The sequence below is a fragment of the Corythoichthys intestinalis genome, chromosome 6, assembly GCF_030265065.1.
Source record: "Corythoichthys intestinalis isolate RoL2023-P3 chromosome 6, ASM3026506v1, whole genome shotgun sequence".
In the NCBI taxonomy this organism is placed as follows: Eukaryota; Metazoa; Chordata; class Actinopteri; order Syngnathiformes; family Syngnathidae; genus Corythoichthys; species Corythoichthys intestinalis.
This window is the reverse complement of record NC_080400.1, coordinates 53,822,336-53,848,311: the sequence shown is the minus strand read 5'-3', so window position 1 is coordinate 53,848,311 and position 25,976 is coordinate 53,822,336. Positions and strand designations below refer to the sequence as shown.

The 25,976-nt window shown below is 37.6% G+C and overlaps 1 protein-coding gene across 2 annotated transcripts in view; it reads left to right on the top strand.

Annotated features, from left to right (window-relative positions):
- pdgfd (platelet derived growth factor d) overlaps nt 1–25,976 on the top strand; it is a 145,770-nt gene that overhangs the window by 95,113 nt on the left and 24,681 nt on the right. Inside the window, exons 2-3 of one of the 2 annotated variants that reach the window (XM_057839098.1) lie at nt 6,136–6,325; nt 8,724–8,901. In XM_057839098.1, coding sequence (XP_057695081.1) covers nt 6,136–6,325; nt 8,724–8,901 — 368 coding nt within the window. The remainder of the gene's footprint in view (nt 1–6,135; nt 6,326–8,723; nt 8,902–25,976) is intronic. The other variant, XM_057839099.1, reaches the window with a different exon arrangement.

Genomic DNA, 25,976 nt, shown 5'->3' with positions numbered 1-25,976 from the left:
GTGTGTTTTAATACCAATAACTGTTGTGTATGTACTAGGTGTGTCCCGATCCAATCATGTGATTGGAAATTTCCAGAGGATCGGAATGGGGTGAAAAGGATTGGCTTTTTCATTTTAAAAATATATTTATATTACATTATATATTTATGGTTTTCTGCTTCATGCTCGTACAGCCTCTCACACTCCCTCCTGCTGCTGTTCGTTTTGGTCACCAGTGCAGCTGGCATTTGGTACCTAAAGTTAACGGGTTGTTGCTTTGATCTAGCGAGAGAAAGCTCGGTAGCTGCACGATCAAAGGCACAAATGTGTTAATCATCGTTTAGTCAATCTTCGGTGTCGAGAGGTTAGGGTTAGGCAGTGTGAGTGAATTTGAGTGGACTCACTCAATGAAGCATTTAACAAAGACAATATATATATATATATATATATATATATATAGTGGGGCAAATAAGTATTTAGTCAACCACTAATTGTGCAAGTTCTCCCACTTGAAAATATTAGAGAGGCCTGTAATTGTCAACATGGGTAAACCTCAACCATGAGTGACAGAATGTGGGAAAAAAAAAAAGAAAATCACTGTTTGATTTTTAAAGAATTTATTTGCAAATCGTGGTGGAAAATAAGTATTTGGTCAATACTAAAAGTACATCTCAATACTTTGTTATGTACCCTTTGTTGGCAATAACGGAGGCCAAACGTTTTCTGTAACTCTTCACAAGCTTTTCACACACTGTTGCTGGTATTTTGGCCAATTCCTCCATGCAGATCTCCTCGAGAGCAGTGATGTTTTGGAGCTGTCGTTGGGCAACACGGACTTCCAACTCCCTCCACAGATTTTCTATGGGGTTGAGATCTGGAGACTCGCTAGGCCACTCCAGGACCTTGAAATGCTTCTTACGAAGCCACTCCTTTATTGCCCTGGCTGTGTGTTTGGGATCATTGTCATGCTGAAAGACCCAGCCACGTCTCATCTTCAGTGCCCTTACTGATGGAAGGAGATTTTCACTCAAAATCTCTCGATACATGGCCCCATTCATTCTTTCGTTTACACTGATCAGTCGTTCTGGTCCCTTTGCAGAAAAAAAAGCCCCAAAGCATGATGTTTCCACCCCCATGCTTCACAGTGGTTATGGTGTTCTTCGGATGCAATTCAGTATTCTTTCTCCTCCAAACTCGAGAACATGTGTTTCTACCAAAAGTTCTATTTTGGTTCATCTGACCATAACACATTCTCCCAGTCCTCTTCTGGATCATCCAAATGCTCTCTAGCGAACCGCAGACGTGTACTTTCTTCAGCAGGGGGACACGTCTGGCAGTGCAGGATTTCAGTCCCTGGCGGCACATTGTGTTACTGATAGTAGCCTTTGTTACTGTGGTCCCAGCTTTCTGTAGGTCATTCACTAGGTCCCCCCGTGTGGTTCTGGGATTTTTGCTCACCGTTCTTGTTATCATTTTGACGCCACGGGGTGAGATCTTGCATGGAGCCCCAGATCGAGGGAGATTATCAGTGGTCTTGTACTGTATGTCCTCCATTTTCTAATAATTGCTCCCACAGTTGATTTCTTTACACCAAGCGTTTTACCTATTGCAGATTCAGTCTTTCCAGCCTGGTGCAGGTCTACAATTTTGTCTCAGGTGTCCTTTGACAGCCCTTTGGTCTTGGCCATAGTGGAGTTTGGAGTGTGACTGACTGAAGTTGTGGACAGGTGTCTTTCATACCGATAATGAGTTTAAAAAAAAAAGGTGCCATTAATACAGCTAATAAGTGGAGCCTCGTTAGACTTCGTTAGAAGAAGTTGGACCTCTTTGACAGCCAGAAATCTTGCTTGTTTGTAGGTGACCAAATACTTATTTTCCACTCTAATTTGGAAATAAAATCTGTAAAAATCAAACAATGGTATTTTCTGTTTTTTTTTTCCACATTCTGTCTCTCATGGTTGAGGTTTACCCATGTTGACAATTACAAGGCTCTCTAATCTTAATCTTTTCAAGTAGGAGAATTTACACAATTGGTGGTTGACTAAATACTTATTTGCCCCACTGTATATACTGTATATATACAGTATATATATATTAAAGATACACGATAATATCGGTCGCCGATAATTATCGGCCGATAATGGCAATTATGACGTCACACAGATAATCCAGATAATAAAAAAATTCAACCGATAATGCAATCCGATAATTATATGCTTGATTTAGCCTCCAAATGTGCACAACCGAAGAATTCAGCACGCCGCCTCCTCAAGCCCTCCCCTCTCTGAAGCTCCTGAGGGAGGAGGGGTTGAGGAGGCGGAGTTACACGACAAGAAATAGTTGAATATTATGGCGGCTGTTACTAAAAAAACGACGCTCTCGCCATTTGCTAAACATGTACCGCAAATGTTCCACGAGGCCGAAAGAAAGCGTCCTCATTCAAAACCACTAACCCAGCATCCATTTAAAACTGCATCACAAAGATTTTTGGAACGAATACGAGGCTGCTGCTAGCGGGAATGCTAAAGCTATTGTAAACACTAAGTTAAACTACGGGGCTTGTGACGATACAGAGTCGGGTTGTTTGGGAAAGCAGCCCAAGGCGGGTGGTAAACTCGCATCTAAGGCTAAACACCGGCACGACTGGAGACAGATAGTCGGCAAGTAGCCGTCTTCCGACGGAGCCCGCTGCTCTGGCTGGTCTGGCAGGCCGCCGCCGCCTCACCGTTGGCGGGGCGGGCAGAGCCCGGTTCCCCGGCTTCAGGACCTCCGGCGAACACCCCGGTTTCTCGAGCGTTCCCTCACGGTATGCGAGCAGAGCCAGGCCCCGAATACGCCGTGGCGAACCGGCCGGTGCGGGCGGATTATCCGGTACAAACGTAGCCGCCGCCGAGACGAGACACGATTTTTTAAACCCGAAATGACCCGAGAGCCAAAGCCCTGGATAAAAAAATAATGCAGTTTATACGACCACCATTCTTCATGAAAAACATGCCAATCACATTTTCACCACGTACATTTGGAAAAGTGATGTCCAGTAAGCAAGCTTATCATGACGGCACAGTAGTTAGATGATAATTTAAACATGGAGAAAACGAAGTCAGCCAGTCAATAATGCATTCAGTAAGTAAAATGACGAGCGGTCAGATGACTTTGTAACGCTGCCTTTATTTTCGGCTTAACAAAACTCAGGCACAAAACAAGACGCACGGAGATGCGAGCTCCAACTCCATCCAAATAGTACTGCCATGTATCAGTTTAGCTGCTGTAAAGCAAATGTCGTGAGTGCCGCAAATGTAAACAAAGCGCTGCAGAATAGGTACATGACATCTCGCTCTTTTGAGTTAATCATTTTCACAGTGTGCAACAAAGCATATATCATTAGCAATCACTTTTGAAATTTGTCTGCTCAATTACAGTCACAGTAGATAATCAAAACTTATTGGCACTTATTAACACTTATCATTTTAAATATGCACATTCCTTTTGTAATGAAATAACAATAATATTCTGTAGTCACAAATATTATTCAAAATCTTTTCTTCTTCCAAATTTTTTTTTAGGATGAAGTATAATAATGTATTACCTAAAATAAGGCTGTTAAGATTATTTTCAGCTAGCTATTTTTTTTCCAAGAAATCTGAGAGAAATACACTTGAAGCGCTGGCAGATCATTTCACTTATTTCCGATAGATTTACAGTTAAAACTGACTGGTTTTAAGGAGGTGTGTTTTGCAGTGTATTAATGTTATCTCCAGTGGGGAGAACAAGTATTTGATACTCTGCCAATGGGAAAACCCATTGACAGTGTATCAAATACATGTTCTCCCCACTGTATGTTAGGAATGGCTTACTTTTAAAGGCATTTTTGTGCAACTTAGGTATTTACTCTGTAAGTAATTGTTGCCAAAAGTTTCCCATTACACAATGTCAGACAATCTGTCATTATTTAGATGTTGGAATTGACGACTTGTTCATATTTTATGTTGAAAAAAAGAGCAATAAATTATATTTTTGCACAGTAATATTTTCTTTTGTGTATACTTTAAAATTTTACATAAATCTTTTAATAGAATTATCGGCTTGACATTATTTATCGGTTATAGGTTGGAATGAGGAGGAAATGATCGGTTATCGGTATCGGTTGAAAAATGTATTAGCCTGCATCAGTAATATATATATATATACATACAGTGGGGAGAACAAGTATTTGATACAATGCCAATATATATATATATATATATATATATATATATATATATATATATATATATATATATATATATATATATAAGCTAACGATTCGCCTCCTTAGCCTATGAATGGCCATATTCTAGTATAAACATTACATAGTAAGGGTGTAACGGTACATGTAATAGTATTAAACAGTTTCGGTACGTGGTAGTCGGTTCGGAACGGACGCGTGCCGAACGAGTTTCTGACGTAATATAACCCTTACTTTTCGAGGCTGTGAGTCGATCGGGTTACAGTTTCTTTGTGTAGATTATATTTACTCCGTCTTCTCTACTGTAATGAGGACCAACACGGTAGGACAGTCCAGAAACGTCAACGGCGCGACAACGTGGCCGCCGCGAGAACTCAGTGAAATGCGGGCGTTAAAGTCAATCAACCAATGCACACCAGTCGCAGTGCGGCCGCGTGCTATATGCGTCCCAGAAGCGGCTCAGCGCGACACACGCAAAAAGAACTGCAGAGTTTATTATTTGACGCGAGACGCGGCCCTCCTGCATCAATACTACTAGCTAGGATCGGGCCGGAAGTCACTCGTGTAATAATACGGTGGATCCGGTCGATTTTCAAACTAATATGCGATCGTAACTTACTTTTTGAGTCCATCAGATCTCTTGAGTGTTAGATGTGGGCACAGTTGACTTGTCTTTGTTGATTTACGGCTGTCATCTCTGCGATAATAATAACCAACACGGCCCTGTGTTCAATACAAAGCCCTCCTACCACAACAAAACAAGTAGGAACTAATATTCACATAGGAACTAAAGCTATATAACATAAAATACACATTATAAATGAATACTACATTCATTCATTCATTCATTTTCCTACATCGCATTTGTAAAATATAAACACATAATAAAATAAATAATAGCCCATTTAAATAAAATAAATTGAAAAGAGCTAAAACACCTGTAATTAAATAATACGAATAATGCACACATCCTGGTTACACAATTAAATTAATTAATTTCTGTGTGGCGTTTTAACTTGAGAAAATCCACCAATAAAGCTTTTGAAAACCGTTCATCAGAAAAAAAAAATGTTTCATTGAGGCATTTCATTTGTAAAATACATGTTAAAATCTTTGTCCTTGGGATTGCTTTTCTCTTTAGCACAGGACTTCTTTTTTCTTCTTTCTTTCAGATAGAAAGCTGACCAATACGCCGGGTCTCAAAGGCAAATTGTTGTTGGATTATCTTTAAATACCTGCTACTTTTTGAGCAGAATTCTAGCTTTGTATAGGCTAATGTTCCTATTGTTGAAAGCACAAAAGTGTGTAATAGACAACTAGCACATTTATATTTTGCATTCTGTTTTTTTACTGTACCGAAAAGGAACCGAACTGTAACCTCAAAACCGAGGTACGTACTGAACCGAGATTTTTGTGTACCGTTACACCCCTATTACATAGTATAAACTATATGTGCCAGTATATGTAAACAATTCATAATTAGCATATAATCAAGGAAATGTTTTCATACAAATCATAATACTCTGTTATCCTGTAGACTAAAGGTCTAATTGTTGAATTTATGTTTGATCTGTACTCATAAATGCATAATTTACTACACAATGCCTACATACAATTAGGATGGCCATTTCTTTACTTTCAGCAAAATTATAAAATCTGCACTGATGTTTTGTTCTGATATTTAGTTTGCCAAAACCATAGAATGATGTGTTAGTTATTTAATGTGTTGTTTCTTGTATTTTCTTTAGAAATCTTGTTTTTAGCTTCATGTCTAGGGAAATGAACTGGATATAATTTTCCAGTTTTTACTCCCTGCCTGACATTACATTTTCTGGAAAAAACAATAAACCCTTTTTGAGATGACCAAATGCTTACAAATACTGTATACATAAATATTTATCAAATAACAGACAAAAAATCTCTTACCACAGACCTGTATCGAAAAGAGGTCAACATCACTGTGACGCCGCCGGGCGGAGTCATCAATAGCCCACGTTTCCCCAACTCATACCCACGCAATTTGTTGTTGTCATGGAGATTGGTGTCGCCACCGGGAAGTCGGATACACCTGGAATTTGATGTTCACTTTGGCGTGGAGGAGGCGGAGAACAATGTTTGCAGGTAACGCATGGGAAACATTTACAGTAGATGAATGAGAGGAAAGTGATTGAAATCTGAGGACCTAAGAGAGCAAAGTTTTGTGAAATTGGAAGACATTATTTTGGTGTAGGTGGTGGGTGGTGTTGGTAGGTAGATGATGCTCAGAGTGCAAAATCTGTATACCTAGCCTTAATTAGGAATGTAGTCTAAACTAAGTAAAGTACATTTTCTGTTCAACAAACCATACAATCAGTAATGTAATGACAAGCTTTAAGGTTATACCGAACCTGCAGTAAAAACATGGAAGACCTGACATGACACGAGCACATTCACCACACACATAATAATAGCAAAATATCAGCTGAGTGAAGAAAAAAAAACAGGATGGGTGTCATAGCAAGGAGAGAAAGGGTAGTTTAACTTTCCTTGGCAAACAAGCGTGTCCTTGAAGTTCGGCAAAATAAACTTTTTAATAACCATATGCAGCAAACTTCCCTTTGTAAGCATTTTGCAAAAAAAGAGGAGGGAGCAAACAGCAGGGAGGTGAAGGGAAGAAAAGCTTTGAAAGGGTAAAGGACTTCTATTAAATGTGTATATTGGATAGATTTCCCAACCAACTGGTGCTTTTAATAACATGTTTTAAAATTCCACCCAATATTTGTTTGTTTCTTTGGTATTATATGTGTGCTGGTCTTCATCATTTGAGACATGATGAAGATTACAGCAACAGTGTAAAGAAACATTTTAATTAGCCAAGAAAGCATGGATAAACATACTATACAGTATTATCGAGGTAGTTAAAATACCAATAGAATGAAATCCAAACTAGTGCCGCAATGCTTAGTCAATTAACTCGAGTAATTCGATTAGTAAAAAAGCTTCGAATCAAATTATGCTGCTTTGAGGAATTGTTTACTTAGTGTGGCGTTGTAATGGTTTGTTTTGAAAGTGTCTGAATTTAGTTTTCGTCATTTGGGTGGATACACTGCCCTCTAGTGACAACAGTCAATATGACATAACTCATCTAACAGCTGAATCCAGATGCTCCCTGTTAAGACCAACATAAGGTTGTAAGTTTTTGCTTGTGCCAACATGATTGTTTATGCATTCGTAATTTAGTTTAGGGGTATATGTAGCAGTTTTGCGTGGGAATATGTGTTTAAACGATTTGTTGAGAGCATTGTAAAAATGATCTTTTTTTATTTTATTTTATTTTTTTTAGCATTTTATAGTATTTAAGCGTGCGGACTTTTGTTATGCAAGGTAGCCAATTGTTCTTTCATTGTACTTTGATCCTCATTTATTATTATTATTTTTTTTAAACCATTTGAGGATAAGCTAATGTAATTTATTTTTAAATGCATTTATTGCTCGTGTGAAATGAAAGTGCAATTCTGCATAGCTTGGAAAAACACTCAATAATTTAAATTTGTATTTGCATTTGATACTCTTTTGAAAGTGCAATCTTAACAAACCTTTGTTTTACATCTCCTAAAATTTATTCTGCAACGCATTAAATGTTCCTAATCGGATTACTCGATTATTCAAACTAACTGATAGATTAATCAGTTACTTAAATAATCGATAACTGCAGCCCTAATCCAAATTATTGAAAGATAAAAGGTTAGTTGGTATCAAAGGCAGTGACAGAGGTGACAGAAAGATGGAGATAAAATTGCTTTATAATCAGTAAACCAGAACCTGAGGTATCTCATTAACAGACATTGAGCAAACAATTACAGCTGATTAAGTGTCGGCTCCACCAATTAAATGAAGGAATTGAACAAGCAATTAAAAGGCTTGAATGTTGCAAATCTCCTCAACAAGCAAGAGTAAAGCTTGCAATTGATCTAATGCTAAAAAGTGGCATCTTCTCATTGTTTCACTAAAGTGTAATTAGAAAAGTTAATGAAGGTTTTAGTACATTCGCTTTTGAACACCCCAAAACTAATTAATTTATAATTAACATGAAGTGATTTTTATTTTTCATTTAAGAGAGTATACTGTACTTGACTTTGTAACCGCTGTAATAAATGTCGTTTTGTTTGAGGTTCAAAGAAATTAGCAATACAGTATTGTGAGAAGCAATTTGTATTTCCTTTTTAGAACAACGGTATGATTTATTTACCTGTTCAACTGGTTTCAACTACTTCCTGTTGTCTTTTTTAGAAGTGTCATGGTGTGGGGAAGTGACAATTTGCTCTTAAAATTTCCAAAGACAGTAACTTTCTTAACAGTGGAAAAATATTAGAAATCTGCTATAATGTTTTTGGGTCTATCCAGCTCAAATTTGAGTGTTGTACACATTTACACATTTTGTCTCAGCCAAACTGCATGAATCTTCATTATTATTGTTATTATCATGTCATTTACCTATTGATGTTTTTGTTTGCCTCCTCATCTTTATTATTCACTGCAGGTATGACTTTGTTGAGGTGGAGGACCAATCTGAGACCAGCACTATAATTTGGGGTCGCTGGTGTGGACAGAAAGCACCGCCTAGTCTCATCTCCAAATCAAACGTCCTCAAAATAACCTTCAAATCTGACAATTACTTTGTTGCAAAGCCAGGATTCAAAGTCTACTATTCATTTCTGGTGAGACACATCCACGCACACCTCCACAGACACAAATGTATTTATTATTTAATTAAGTTTTCTAGTATTACCAAAATGTTTTTGTTTAGCAAGCATTGCCCAATATCAACAACGACAGTAATTTTTAATCATATCTATAATTGGTTCAAGGTTAATGGTACTGATGACGCCTACGTATAATACCTGCTCACTTGGAAAGTACAGCTGTACCCATACCAATGTTCCCGCTAACCTTTGCATGTACATACTCATCCCACAAGAAAATCTATGCAGCGCACAAAATCAAATTAAACAGAATTGTATTATAGTGTCACTAGGACTACTGACAACGCCGCAGTGATGTGTTACCACGACAGTCCTATGGGTGCGTTCGATACAGCAATGCAATGCTCCAATTGGTGGGTTACTACACCACGATTGTATGTAGCTGTGAGGTGTATGACTTTGGTGGGTGCGGCGAAAAACAAAGAGTGAAGAGTGAGCTAGACTCCTGTGCTGTTTACTGAAGAAACATTCCGCTGCCAATCTTTGGACGCGCTACAGCATTAATCAATATCTAATTTTAGAAGTTAGAACAGATATAATCTAGTTAATTAAACCAACAAAATTGTTTTCTATACCATTTTGCAACGTAACTCAATGAACAACAGGTGTCTAGCCACAGGGAGAACGCACGTAGCCTCGATATACAGTATGTCCATCAACATATAGTACGTGAGGCACATCAGCTTATCTTCCTTTGCCTAATGACGTTTTCCACCTGTAAACAAACGGACAAAAAACTTGTAACACTTCCTTTTATGCGTTGACATAATTGTGCCATCTACATGCACTGATTAGCAACAGGCTAGCAGCAGATACAGTAGTTGTAGTAAATTACATTAAAGATCATCTGAATTACAATCATCATTGTAATAACAATATCAAAAGCAACAAGTAGTTTCATGCGCAAGATTTTAGCTTTAGTATTTTTTGAGCACCGGACACATGAAAATTGCAAACCTGTCATAACACAGTGGCAACATGGCTACCAAAACACCCGGCCTTTGTGGTGGCACGAGCTTGGTTCCATATCTCCCTTCATGAACATGTCGTCCTCCCCTGCTGTGATGATGGCAGATGGATGCGGTATTTGCAAATTGTCTTTCTTAAGGATTTGATGAATAATGTTACTCCAGCTCCACTGTTTGTTTTGAACTGAGAAATTCTAAAACGGAAGTTGCTTGCAAAAATGAGGAAATAAAGCAGAAGTACCTCTGAAACTTGTCTTTATAGATATTTCTATTTATTTATGTATACTGAGCTTCGCACTTGATCTGTACGGGAGTCTGAACACCCTGTGGAGGAAACTCATTTCGGCCGCTTTTATCAGGGATCTTGTTCTTTCGGTCATGACCCACATTTATGTTTATAGGCGAAGGTAGGAACAAACATCCACCGGTAAGTTGGCACGACAGACCGATGCAGCCCACATCACTGCAGGCAATGCACTGATCCGCCAAACCATCTTCCGTGACATTCTTCCCTCCCTTGTGCATTAGACCCCAAAATACTCAAACTCCTCCACTTGGGGAAGGACCTCATCTCTTGACATATACATACCTGTCAACCCAAGGCCGTTAGCAATCTTACAAATAGTGACGTATGCCCTTATAAATTGATGACTAACCTTACAACGTTTTATATAGCGTGCAATACGAAACAAAAATAAAACTCCATTTTTAAAATAATATGAATTTATTGGTAATATTGTCACATATAACCTGGTGCAATCAAAGAACAATATCTTCAGCTACATCATGATTACTAAAATTTAACAGTGACTTGTTATAATTGTATGTAGCACTTTTGGCAATTTCAGTCATGTCTTTTGATGGCTGCACTTCAGCTCGTAATTCAGTTTGACTTGAAGGTGGTTCGTTAGTGTGTCCAATTATAAATTAAAAAGGTCAATTGATGAAATTAACTTACCGATGCAATCTTTGAGTCAGGGAACATTTGTTTTGCTAATTCTGAGACGTGATCAGCAATAGTTGCAGGCAAACTGTGTTTGGCAACAAATTGGCAGAATAAAATCTCCGCTTTCGTCACTTTTCATTCTACAGACTGCATCTTTATGACCAGTGTTGTTCATCTTACTTTAAAAAAGTAATTATTTCCAGTTACAAATTACTTCTCCCAAAAAGTAATTGAGTTAGTAACTACGTTACCTGAATCTAAAAGTAATTAGTTACTTGGCAAAGTAACTGGTGTTACCGTTCATGCTTTTTTTTTTTCATTCAAAAAAAAGAATAGTAACCTTTTCTATGTTTGGAGGTCATTTAATATTGTGAATCAACAGTTAAAGTTGTTAAAATTGCTCCCGTGTTTGCATTTGTTCCCTTCTGTCTACTTTCGATATGTGAAAGTTTTAAAACTGTTTCATCATTTAATGAGAGATTCAAGTCAAGATTTTGCTGATTTAGGAGTATTTTAGATAAAAAGTTACTTAGGTTCGCTTTGAAGGTTCACTACAACAGATCCTTTCTGAGAAGTCTACTGCTTTAAGATGGCAATTGTTTACTAACGCCGCCGAGTCAGTCATTTCGGATCTAGTTCTATATGCATATAATATCTAGTGTTACATCAAGTGGGCGTAGATTGTAGGCTGTCGGCTACAGTCAGGGAATATTGAAGCCACCTAGCCTAGCATCGCGTTTGCTACAGCGTCACAACTCTTCCCTCCTACCCACTCCTTCTCTTCCTTTTCCGTGTCTCTGACTTTTTTCGCGTCATTCAACCAACGTAGTAACGCATATTGTCTCGTTGCCGAAACGGTGACAAACTCCGAACGGAGAAAGTAAAGAGTAATGCACGAAAAATGTACAGATTTTGAACGTACGGCGTATACATTTAAAAATCAGTGCTCAATTGTACAAATTACGCCGAAACTGTACAACTTGACAGGTATGCATATAAGTTGCAGACTACAAAATCATTTTTTAAAAGTGTGACTTATAGTGTGAAAAATATGGGGTAGGGGGGTTGCAAGCGCAAAAGAATGTGCAGCATGTGGTTGTTACTTGTATTGCTCTAAGCCATATGCGAAGATACCTGGACATAACGAAAAATGTGATGTAGGCAAAGCTAATTTACCCAAGTGGTTAATGGGGCAAAAAGCAGCGAGCACATAATTCTGATTTTATGAAGGCATTTTGAGGTGTGTTAGATTTACTGTGTATTGGTGTGATGGCTGATCAGAAGAAACAATGTATGCAACCCTTTTCATTCCCCCTACAAGGATGAATTTAATCTGTACGTGCTGTTTTTGCCACAAACAAACAAAAAAAGAGGTGTGTTCCTTGGCGTGAACGAGGGGGTGTCAATTTGAGCCGCATGGACGCGGGCATCAAATATTGTTAACAATATTGTTATTTTAAAAACATAGTCCATTTAAAATTCAAACATGAAAAATGGTGGGAAAAAAAGCTGTAGTTGTGAAGATAGGAACATCTTCTATTCATTTTTGTGAAAGGAGAAAATAAGGAAAACAGCTAAAGAAAAGAAGACCTCTGATGTTCCTCTCCCTGTAATCATAGGTGAAGGGGCAAGAAAAATACCTGCAGAGACAAAACATTTTAAGATGCTGTCTAACGTCTTTCTTGTCCCAGATAGATGCTGAACATTGCTCATTTGCAAAAGAAAAAGAAAGGTACGATGTAAGGACAAGTTGCAGAGAGAAATAGTGCTATTGAAGAAGATTCTTTCCTTTCGTTCTTATTTTCTTTCTATGTAAAAGCTTGAGTGAAAACACCAGGCTGTCATTACTAGCTGTGCTGAAAGGTTCTGCAATACATAATCATATTGTATTGTACTGTATTTGTTAGAAAAATATCCTAAAATACATAAAAAATGTTTACATGCAAAGCACCATAGACCCATCTAATTGTGAGCTCTTTTTCCCTTGCTTGCTCGCCTTGTCAAATTCTCTAATCACCCCTTTGATGAATTATACTCATTTGTACAATTTATTCTTTGTGTAATCTTGTAAGCATGTTCTTTTCAGCTGTATTGAAGATGTGTGGTGAGCAGGTCTAATTTGTTCTCTTCAATGCTGTCAAAATGATGAGGGAGGAAATGTGTAGGCAGCAAGTAGGGAGGAGGAGAGAGGACACATCTCTGGAAAGAGAAAACAGGTGTCTGAGATTATATCAGCTAGTCAGCTAATGACTTAAATGCCTACACTGTGAGAGCCAAACAGAAAAAGCTCAGAAAAGATGGACTGTGTTGGATTATTTTAAGAAACGTAAAGGTTAGGAAAAAAAAAATATATTGCTTGGTTACAATTAAAGTAACATGAGGCAACTTTTTAATTGTTATAAAATTTTCATAACATTTGTGTATGTCGACTGACAACTAGTTGAGTGACAAATCTTTTATATCTTGCGGGGGTCTGTATTGCTTTCACCGACACTAATTAACTTTGAGGAGGGTGGCAGGAACCCTGCCACACAAAAACAAAAAAAGACAAATGTGATGAGTGCTTTACGGCGTACGTCAATTCGCCCTTTCCCCATTCATTATAAAGACGGTTGTCAATGCGAACGTTTCACGCAAATTCTGTAAAGATGGCAGAGCAACAAAAGAGACAAAAAGGAAGGATACCAGGGTATAGACAAGTTTCCTGAGCAAAATATGGGCGGTGCCATCTTGGACAATGTCTGCCTCGAACTTCCGGTTTAGAAAAAACCTCTTGAGTTGCGGTTGAAGTTAGCAGTGTGTTGACGACGTCAAAACTGCGAAATCAAGCCAGAAGAACCCACGGAATCTTCAAAAATGGATTCAGCACGACCTAGATGAGACGTAGATGAGATTGGATGATTGTTTTTATCACTTGCTTGATCATTCGTGGACAAAATTATAACAACCTGTCAGCTTGTGTTGACGTGAGGTATAGATTGATACGCCGGCCACTTGACTGACCAAAGTGAGGTAAAATTACAAATTATATTACATTTGCCGAATGCAGAAGGGCTGACATGGAAATTGTTGTTACAAGGAAATACTACAAGGTATGTACATATAAACGAAAATTGTATATCATTCTTTTTTTATTGCAGACATTGATCGCAAGAAAACATTAGGACAACATGATTCTATTTCTTCTTTTATCTAAAACGATTGGTGCATGTGCAAAACAGGTCAATAAATCACAATTTATAAAATTATTAGAAAAATATTAACGAAGGTTGCGCATACGAGGAATGCGTTATCAGACAGCAGAGCTTAAGGGAGCTTCTCCAAACATTCACACGACATTACGGAGACCCTTGGTGGCATTCAGACAGACTTTATCCGGCTGTCTTCGGTAATTCCAGCTCCAATAGCATATCTTAAAGTTGCTGCAGTTAAAAAGCTCGTCGTTGGATCTTGGGATCAAGCTTACGGTCCTCTCCAAGGCCAGCCACAGGGTGGAAAAAAAAAACTATGTATGTTTCTGGAACCAACTCACAAGCATGCAGTATGGCTGTTTTGACCTCTTTTTATGGGATTGATTGATCAGCAGACTTTGAAGCATAGACATCCTGAGTCCTGCCTACCAACAGTTTCACATGGTTCAGATCTGTTTTGGTCGAAGCAGTACGGTAGCCACTTGCTCAAATTTGGAAAAACAATTCCCACATCCCTCTAGGAGAGGTGAGGCACCACTCTGATGCACTTGCAAACATCCAGTTGGGTTGAACCAGGTGTGAGTAATGAAGGCTATAAAGGAGAGAAGGGAGGAATACTTGGGCCAAGAATTGACCAGTATGACTTTCAAGGTAACCTGAAGCTCCATTCTATGAAGCTCTAATCTTGCATTGTTATCTTCCAGCCTAAATTCATTTCAAAGCCAAGTCTTCTTCCAACTGCTTTTCTTGAACAGATAATTCCTTAATACACAATTCATTAAATAAACTTGGCACACTAGTGCAACAGTGGGTATGTTTACATGGACAAAATTTCTTCATTCGGATCAGCGTTCGGATTAAAATTATTATTAACACTTAAAATCTTGATCCAATTAGGTCTTGTGTGCTCATGCATCAGAACGTCAGTCGGAACAAATTATTTTGACGTGCGCAGATTGACGCTGCTAAATTACGAAGCTTATTTTTTTAAAGCTTTATGGTCAATTTGCGGTTTTAAAAAAAAAATGTTTTATTTTTTTACGCCAGCATGATAAGGTAGTGTACACATTAATAAAAATCTTATTTTTGAACCAAGTGTTTGCTAAAATGTTCAGTTACAAACAATAATTTACCGTTTGTATTTTGATGCATTCTCTTGTTGTTGTAGATGAATTAATAAAATTAATAAAACTGTTGTTTTTCTACCTACGCAACAAACCAAAATGTGGTACATGTCTTTTTGTTAAGACAACAAAAGCACATAAACAGGACATACTGGTAATTACAAATAGGGTAAGGCTCCTCTTTCCCCACAGCATGTGAAGGCAACATGACCAAATATAACTGAAAAAATACAGGTTACGAACGAGTTTCGTTCCTATGCTGGCGATGTAACCCGAATTTCCGGGTAAGTTGGAATTAACCCCTTTAAGCACCCCAAATTTAAAAAAAAAACCATACAAAAACATCTATTATACGTCATTGTACTGTCCTTGCCAAGACGTTGGTGCTAAGTGTTTCCCCTCTCTCTCTCACTCGTCTTTGTGGGTGCAAATACGCTCTTCCTTGTGTGTGCGCTCTTCTTCGTTTGCGCAAATACATTCTTCTTCGTGTGTACAGTACATGCGTTCTTACTTGCGTGCGGAAGTACCACCTGCTCTACGTTTCCTGCTCCAAAATAAAAGCATGCATCACAAAAGTTAACATTAAATCAAATACACGTTTCGCCAAAGGGTAGAGCAATCATATTACTAAAATGAAGTAAACAATAAGATACTTTGCAGTACACTGAGGTAGTTTACGCAACAACAAAAAAAGATAAATAAACAAACAAACAAAAACAATGACTTGAAACAAAATAGCAGACGAGACTCCGGCGTTGTGAAGTTGAAATCACGTTGGGTACATCGTAACCCGAGTGACTACCTGCAGTAAAATAAGAAAAGGAGCCCTCCTTGTCAAGAAAACATCGTTTCGAAACATCTGTCCATTTAAACATTAAACCTTTCCCGTTTTTCCACCATCTAGACTCAAAGTACGGACCGCGGGCCAGGTACGGCCCGCATCCACATTTGGTCCGGCCACCTGAACAGTACCAGAAAACATTTATTTTTTTTCCAATAGTGTTATTTATTTCCTTTCTGTGAAGAACCCAGAGAGGGTTATTTGGTTATTATCTATTTAATTAATATCTATTATATTATATTATATTATAATTTTTATTCTATTTACTTTTGTTCCATGAAGAATCCAGAAATGGTTATTTGATTGTGGCTTTCTGAAAAACAATAAATTATTACCTTTAGGCACTCCTGCAATTGTCACACTTTTTCTGTTACAAACTGACACCGGCCCCTCATCAGAGAAGGGAAAAGTTATGTGGCCCTCACAGGAAATAGTTTGGGGACCCCTGATCTAGACTTAAAGATCCTTAGACATCTCTAGCAACAAGTTCGTCTCATATAAACACCAAATTAGTCATAAACATCCCTAGTGTCAATTAAAAATGGCCAACATGCATTAGACCAGCTTTAGTTCCTTTAGGCCATGGGTGCTTGTTATGTGGATCGTGATCGACCGGTCGATCGCAACGCTAGTGTGGGTAGCTCGTGGCATCCATTTTAAAAAAATTTTTATATGGACATTGTTAAATGTTGTGTGAGTAACATATTTAAAAGTAGCTCTTGGAGCATAAAACAATGAGCACCTCTGCTTGAAGTTGAGCATTAGCTTCCATCCCATTATGGTGCCTAACTTGTACAAACTGGTCTTTGGTTAAACAGATAAGCCCTCTGTGGGCTTAGGAATGAACTTCTCCGCTGGGATAGATATGATTTTAAAATTGAACTTTTGGTGCTTCTGCATCATCTGGACTTATAAAACCAACCAAATCGTATGAAAGAAGAATTAAAAACTTAACAATACGATGAGCTTTCCTCTTGTTTGTAGCAATTACAACCAGAAGTCACATTAAAAACCTTAAAATAAACATATCCCAAGTAATTTCATAAAGTATTTTTAACTGCATATTGGCACATGAAATTACTTACTATTAACATACAGGCAGAGGTGTGTAAGTAGCCAGATATTTTACTCAAGAGTTGCGTTACTTCTAAATAATATTACTCAAGTAAAGGTTGTCGACCCAAAAATGTACTGAAGTACAAATAAAAAAGTATATGGGGAAAAGAATAAAGTAATGAGTAACATTGTGTGTAACTGCTTACAATGTTTGATTTTTTTCAAACAATGGTATTTTTCTCTCAGCACAAAGTTATCTATATGAACGGTTATTATTATACTTTGAAGAAGAAGACTATAACCTACTGCATAACCACATTAAGCCAAAGAAATACACACAGAAAAAAAAATTAATATTGAAAAAAATTGCAGGAATACGGCATCATTCGTCCAAAAAATATTTGTGCCCTCTTGTGGTGAAAACAAATTTCCGATTATGAAACTAAACGGATCATATCTCAGGTTTTCTGTGGTCAATTAGTGCCAAATAAAAACTGGGAAAGAGTTTAAAATCCACGCTTTTGAGACATGTTGACGGCAGTGCTCTATGTCAAATATATATATATATATATATATTTTTTTTTACAGCACTCTAAAGACACCCCGTGATTGAACAGGCCAGCGTGATCATAGAAAGGCAAGCTTGAGTTTGTTTAGTATAATGAAGTCACGTGATTATTGTTGCAACGTTTCATTGCTAAAACTGGTAGTGCCACTGTTGGTGTCTCAAAAAAAAAAAAAGTAAAATCTAATATATAGAATAAGGAGGAAAAATGTAACGACTAGTGAAGCCCAATGTAGCAGAGTAAGAGTAGCATTTCTTCTTCACAAATCTACCCAAGTAAAAAGTATGGCTAAGTAAAACTACTCTTATAAGTACATTTTTCTCAAAAAGTTACTGAGGTAAATGTGATGTATTGCTACTCACCTCTGCATACAGGTGCTACATTCACAGAAGTGTTTTTTTTTTTGGTTGCTGTTTTATTTTGTTGTTTTTTTTTTTTTACTGTATAATTGGATCGGAAGCCATCTATCAAATACGAGTATGTATAATTTAGTCCTAGGATTTTCGGTTAAAACACGTATCTATGTGTGAAAATAACTAGAACCGGTTTGACAGGCAGAGAAATTCCCACAGGCTCGATTGGAGTCCCTGATGGGCCAAATCGTTTTCCACGCTTGCACTAGATAACTGTTTGTGTGCGATAAAAGTCGACAGTGAAATGCTAGGGCCTTGGTGGTCATCTCGGACATACTTAATCCTCAGCAGTCTCACTGTCTGAGTGTACCAAATGGAGGTTGAAAAGGGTAGCTCCCTGGTGTCCCCACCACTCGACTGCATCTTTAAATAAGGAAGTGCCCTTTCGTCACCTGCAATACTGCCATACTTACTGATATATTTTTCAGTGGCCAATATTGTTGTAATACATCATGAAATCAAGTTGCATTTAAAAAAAGAGGTCAGGGTTGTTCATTCTAGGGTCAGGTAATGTTCCTGGCTTTAGATAAAAGTAAATGTTATGAATTCCAACATTTCCCACACTCTGTTTGATCTCTGTGTCCAGGTTTTTTAGAGGCCGTTGAAGTGGCCCAGATGTGCATGACATGATGCATTTAACCTTAAAAGGAGATGAGTGCCAGGTTGTGTATAACTCGCATGCACGCACATACTTACAAGAAAGCCTCTGACCTCATTTTCACAGCTGGCTGCACGTATGAACAAAATCATCAAAAAAAAAAAAAAAAAAAAACACGTCAGAATTTGTTTAACAATTGACTTTAATGTTAACTTCCTAACATGTGCACTCCGGTGTGTCAAAGGTGAACTTTCCCATCTGCAACGGAGATGCTATAAAAACTGGAGGAGATGGGGATCAGACCAAAAGTGATTTTACGTGCGAGGGCCTGAAAGTGATAGAAATGGTGGATGAAAGAAAGGACTGACACACACAGACTTTTTGTCTTTTTCAAATTGAAAGACCCAGCCACTAAATTAAGCTACCAGTCAGTGTTGTTTTCGTCAACAATGACGCTGACGAAAATATTTCGTCGACGAACAATTATTTCATGACGATGACGAGCTAAAAACGTGGTTTGGGAGATTAGAACGAGATGAATGCCAGTTTTCGTCTGACGAGATGACAACGACACGAAAATTCAACATCGTTTTGTCATATGTTCATTAGACGTGACATTTTCATATTATACGTCAGCTTGCATCATGGTAGTGTTTTGGGTTGTGTCACTCCTCAACAGAGTTTAGGATGTGTCTCATGCTAGGCTGTGCGCCGTTTTTCTTGTTTGGAAACATGGTAAATTAGATTTATTATCTTGGCAAGAGAATATGCAATGTTGCTTTAGCCTTTAAAGTTCTGTGCTGAGTGATCATCAGATGCTAAATGTAACCCTAGCATTAGCATAGTAAATGTGTAAGCATTAGCTTCAAAATGGCGAGCGTCCTCTGAAAACACTGGCCAGTCTAAAGCAGAGCCACTTGACTTTTCTGGTCAGTAAGTCTAGAGGACGTTCATGGCTTCTAGGTGGGTTTAATCAAAAAATAATGTACTGCTTTTCCTGCTGAGTGTATTATCATCACAAAGTTATAGCCTTGTCCGTGTAGACGCTACAATATGCGCTTGTCTGTCTATGTTCATTCAAAAAAGTTGTACATTTTTATTTTATTTTTGGACTAAAACTTAAATTTTACAGATGAAAAGATTTTTGAATAACTGTTGACTAAAACAAGACCAAATTTGTATGCGATTTCATCGACTCAAACTAGACAAAGACAAAAGTATTTTGAAATGGATAAAATATGACAAAGACTAATAAGTATTTTCATCCAAATAACTAAGACTAAGAGAAAAATTAAAAGGGCTGCCAAAAACAACACTGCTACCACATTAAACAAACACTTGGATGGAGTGAAAAAAATCCTAGTCAAATGTATCATTAACTAATTTGTGATTCATTTGGAAGTGCTATTTATAAGAAAAATGATATAATACAAAACTTTGTAAAATGACTGCATAGATTTCATAATGATACTGACGAGACACAGGACGCGGAGCTGATTAATTGTTGGCGTGGACTTCAAAGCTGACGGAGTAGGATCACAGACAAAGAACTTTTTTCGTTAATAAATGCTTAAATCCCTGAGTTCTTTATTGATATGGACGTCCCGATTCTTGGTTAAAAGCAACAACAACAAAAAAAGTGCAGTCAGCATTTATTCTACGTAAATACTGTATGTCGAAGTCCGATGCTATTCCGTTAGTCAATGTGGCAGCCGCCTTATGTAAACAGAGCTTTTCCGGTGAAAATTCTTGTGAATAAATGCTTAAATCCCTGAATGCTTTATAGATACGGACGTAAAACTGTCTCGATTCTTGGTTAAAACCAAAAAAAAAAACAAAAACATGCAGTTAGCATTTATTTTACGTAAATATGTCGAAGTACAATGCTATTCCGTTAGTCAATGTGGCAGCCGTCTTATGTGAACAGAGGTTTTCCGGTGAAAATTCTTGTGAATAAATGCTTAAATCCCTGAATGCTTTATCGATATGGACGTAAAACAGTCTTGATTCTCGGTTAAAAGCTAAAAAACTGTGCAGTTAGCATTTATTTTACATAAAAATGTCGAAGAATGATGCTAGTCTGTTAGACAATATGGCGGCAGCCTTACATCAAAGAGCTTTTCACGTTTAAAATTTTTGTGAAAAAAAAAAACGAAAAATACAATAATTACCTTGAATTCTCGAACAAATCACTCCTGAGACAATCCTTCCTGTTTGTATGCGGTACAGCTTTCTTACTTTTTCAACATAAATCTGGCGTTGGATCGCTGCATGTGTCGCTGCGACCGACTGCGAGTAACTGAAGCGAATTGTGGGATGGCCCCCTACTTGAAGGCGTGGTGCAGTGAAGGTCGAATCTGACCCGTCAATATCATTATGAAGTAGATGGATTATTGAATTATCTTTTATATTTGCACTAATTTGAGGAAGTTGCTGAAGAATAATTGTCCGCCTATTATGTAACTTTTCAGTCAGTAGTCATATTTTATTCACAACAATGCAGTTTATAAAGCAAGCCAGGACCTTCCTCAAATACCTCCTTGGATGACGTTTCTGCTTTTTTTTGCTGATGTTACCGTTTGCTGGCCTCATCACACTGTCACTTTCACTGGGCCCAAGGTTGTACTGCATTACAGCTAAGTAGAGTCAGCACCTTAAAGTCAAGGGCTTTGATTGCTCTCTCTAGATTTGGAGTGAGTTTCGGCCCCAAGAAACAGTGTTAATATCTTGAAATTGTCAGTGAAGCTGGGACTTAGGGCATTATATATGAGAAATGGGTTTCTTATAGAGCAGTGCTTCTCAATTATTTTCTGTTACGACCCCCCCAGGAACACGAAAATGTTTTGCACCCCCCCCAACTCTCTACCGATGTCGATAAAATTATGTGAGTACACCTCTGCATTGTGTCCTTTTTTATTTTAACCTTTCAGACCTAAGCATGCTGCTTAAGGACATGACACGTTAGTGTCTCTAACCCAATAAATACACTGAATTAATTGCTATTGCCACTTCTGGGACACGATTGGATGAAACTTTATCCATCGAAATCAAATCATGAGGTTGGGCACGTCCTCTTTGCTATTTTTGGCTCTTTGAAAATGGCTGACCAAACACAACTTCAAAAATGATCATGTAAAGTACTCATTTCTCATTAAAAACTTATTACAATAACAATAACATTAAAAATAACCAATAAAAGCATGACATATCCCCGACCAAAAAAATTGCACTTTGTTCTGGTGTTAGAGAAGAGTAAAAATCAGCGCGTTTTTTTTTTTTTTTTTTTTTTGCCCAGCAGAAAACATGCGGGTCTGAAGAGGTTAAAGAAAGAAAAGTAATATAGATCAACTTTGAATAAAGTATAACTTTATTAACATTGTTTCGTTTGTAACAGAAAAGACTAAAAGCGCATCAGTTTGCCTGAATTAAAAAAAAAAGTCACATCCAAACTGTAAAAATACACTCAAGGTACATTTTTTGACAGTTTGATACAGAAAAATAAAATTTTATAAAATCAATAGATAATAATACATTCAAACTGATTTGCAACATTAACTCATGACGATGATATGCCAAAAAATTTGACCGAAAAAACAAAAATTAATCGAACAAAAACGACAGTGTCATTGGACGAAGAGACAGTTTTTATTTTAGCTGCAGGCAGTATCAGCTCTTTTGCTATGGTGTGGGGTTATTTTTCACTGAGCATGCAAACAATGCCTGCTGGTTTACTGATGTAACACTGTCAAAGTGGGATTATTGTTGGCAATATTCAGCTCGTTTTCTTTGAAAAACAATCAAGCGGCTTATAAATGATATTCGGTCCAATGTCTTTAAGTGATGTCTGAATTGATTTGGCTTCCTGCTGTCCGCTGCAACCATTTTTACACACTATGAACAGACAGGTCTTTCCTCATATCCCACTGTATTAAAAGTCAAACCCAAAAGCCAAACGCTACATACTCGTTGTCATATTTCGTCTTAGCTCTTCATATCTCTTGTTTGGTTCAAAAATCCTGCACGCAGTCTGAAAATGAGAGTTCCTCTGCCAACCACTGAGTGGATGTGCAACTACACTTTATTCTAGTACGGCAAAAAAAAGTACCAGGTCACATGCGCCACCTCCAGCATCATTCTTTGCCCCACTATTTGAGAAGTACTGCTATAGGGGCAGGTTACGCTTAAATGTGTGCAACATAAACATCTAGTATGAGCAGTGAATAAATGTAAAGTGCTGATTGAGATGCCAACTGTGAGAAGATGTGGTTGATATGAAAAGGTTTTTAGTATGGAGTGTCGACGAAATCGGATAGAATTAAATATATAGTAAATACATTTTTAAATAAATACTTAAATGTGTAATTAATTAATTAAACTGAATTAGATAAGTGTCATTAAATGTGTCATTACTTCGTTAAAATACTACACCATTAATGCTTAAAAAAACATAATTACTTCGCTATTTAATTAGAAAATTTCTGGAAAAATTACTATGGGGCTTTGCTGTGTGGAGATACAGATCTTAGCCCCACCCAGATTGGTTTGGGGACATTTCAGGGACAACATCAGGTCACTTCCTGCTGATTTGGGGACATTTCGGGGACATGTCCTGGTCATATCAGGTCACTTCCTGTTGATTTGGGGAGATATCCTGTTTGTCCGCAATAGTAAATGAATGGAAATAGTGTACGAACGAGATGTTTACTGAGCTAAACCTACCAATCTTGTCTGAAAGTGATGTCCCAGGTGCCAAATTCACTGGTAAAGATGTGGAAGAACATACAAATGTTCAGTTAAAGAGATGGCCTGAGTGTCGAGGGCTGAAAAAGACGGGAAGAAGAGCCGAGCCGACCTAGGCTTAGCCTTAGCTTTTATATCGACACCTTTTTCTCACGCCACTGACAATGACATTCTCCTGTTACAACAATCTATCCTTTACAACCATATGCCCTGTCTTTCTTATACTAGTATATTATATCCTCTAGTTGTCTTACGTCTCTGACCGTTCCGATCGCAAATGCTACTCGGTGGCAGCCAACAAACACTTTCAATTTAATCATTAATAACAGATCTTAATTCTATAATTTCTTTACACTTTCCCCTTTCTAAAGTTGTTTTTTTTTACCACAGAAAAGGTAACAGTGGGAGTCAGATACCATTTTAATTTTTTTCAGGTCATTACTTGTCAGACAGAAGCAGCACGGCAAAACGCCACGCTAAAAAGTAAGTAAAAATATCAAAAGGGCTTACCTCCTGGTCCCCTGAAGGACCATGGCCCCTAACAAAATGTTTACTGCATATGAAATGAATGGCTTCACTTTGCTGGCGTTAAACTGGTCTTTTTTTCATTTGTGTGGTCGCGGTCTTTTGGGCGTTCGTGCAATTTGATCCATTCTTCACATTTTTTCCTGAGAGTTTTTGGTCTCGGGAACCAGGTTTCGGCACGCTAAAAGTAAGTAAAAATATCAAAATGGCTTCACCTTGCTGGCGTTAAACTGGACTTTTGGACGTCCGCACAAGTTGATCCATTCTTCACATTTTTGGTTTCGGGAAACGTATGAAGAAAACATCCTTCATATGTAGTAAAGTCTAGAGTCGTTTCTACAAGTTCCATAGCAGCAGTGTTTGGGCGGCGTGTTTATTTGAGCGGCATGTTTATTTTTGAAAGATTACTGGAGAAAGCAAGCAGAAATATAATGGATTGTATGCGAGGCCGTGGGTATAATGTCCCACTTCCACGTTACGATGGCGACGTCGCGGTCTAAAAATAGCATTCGTGCGGTACGCTATTCTAATCAATTGCTGTCGTCTGAAGTCTTTCAAAACATGGCAGCTATGGAGGATATAGTTCAACTTTCTCGGGAATTGGTTAGAAACCTACCTGATTACGTGGAAGCGGAACTTGCTAACCAAGAGCATGAAATGTGCAGAGCAGTCGAGTTTTTTAAAGTTGTTGGCGTCATTTTGGCTCTTCGTTGCAGCACTTCATAAATTTATGAGCAAATTCTGCTGTCAATCGTCCTCCACTTGTTTGACCCGATTTAAGGAAGTGGCATCGAGTGTGTCAGAGTGTGGTTACTGGCTCTGCATCGATCGTTCATCCAACATCAACCCGTCTTGCCTTGATGTAACCAATCAGGTGTTGCCCATTGACGTTTATGGGTGAGTTTGACAGATAAAGTAAATACATGAAGTGCTGCAACAAATGTTTATGAGCTAATTAAATAGTGAAATAATTAATTTTTGTAAAACATCAAATGGACAAGTATTTTAAATGAATTAATGACACATTTAATGACACTTTTATATATTAAATTGACATTTTAATATTAATGACACATTTAAGTATTTATTTTAAAATGTATTTATATATTTCATTCTGGCCCATTCGGTCCTCCATAGTTAGAGGCCATAGAGGCCCTGCAATAGCTCGTATAAACATTAACAAAATTATATTGCTCAGAAGTTTAGTAAAAATCTGAAAGTGTTTAGGGAAGTAACATCTGGGCTTTACTGGCGCAGTCATTTGCCACAATTCTTGAAAAGAAGAAGAAAATTAACACTAGGGTAGAAATGAATATTAAAAAAAAATCCATATCACGATTCTTGACCCATACCCGTACCTTTCAAAATGGTTATTATTAGACAAAATTGATATTTATACTTTGGCAACAATTGTTGCCAGTGGGCCAGAATAGGGTGAAACAAATTTATTTTGATTGGCCATACCATTAAAAATAATTTAGCAAGCGCGTAGGAGCCACAGCGTTGGTCAGATGTCACTGTTCCTTGACACCACCTTGTTAGACAAGCAGTCTATGAAGTGTGAAGCCCCGATAAAGATTTCATTCGGGCTTGGGGTTCTTTGTACATTGATACCTCTACATACAAATTTAATTCTTTCCAGGACCTGGTTTGTAAGTCGAAATGGTCGTATGTCGAGTCGGATTTTCCCATAAGATTACATTATATTTCAATTCATTCGTTCCACAGCCCAAAAGCCTATGCTAAATTCCTTATAAATACTGCTGGTAAGATTAAAAATAGCAATTACATATAGCATAACAAATAAATAAATAAAAAATGGAATATAATAATATTAATGATAATATTTACTATTATTATTTATTAATATCGTGTGACGAATCGGGTTGTAATGTGGCGGTTGTGTTTTGCATTCTTTTCCTGAACGCACCTTGTAACTGACGACAGAGTGAGAGAAGTGCAGAAGAGTTTTTACTTTCTCTTCTCATGTTGTTGTTGGCGTCAGCTATGTTGGACAGGAGCTGTGTTGTGTTGCACAAGTTCTAAAATAAATGATTAAAAA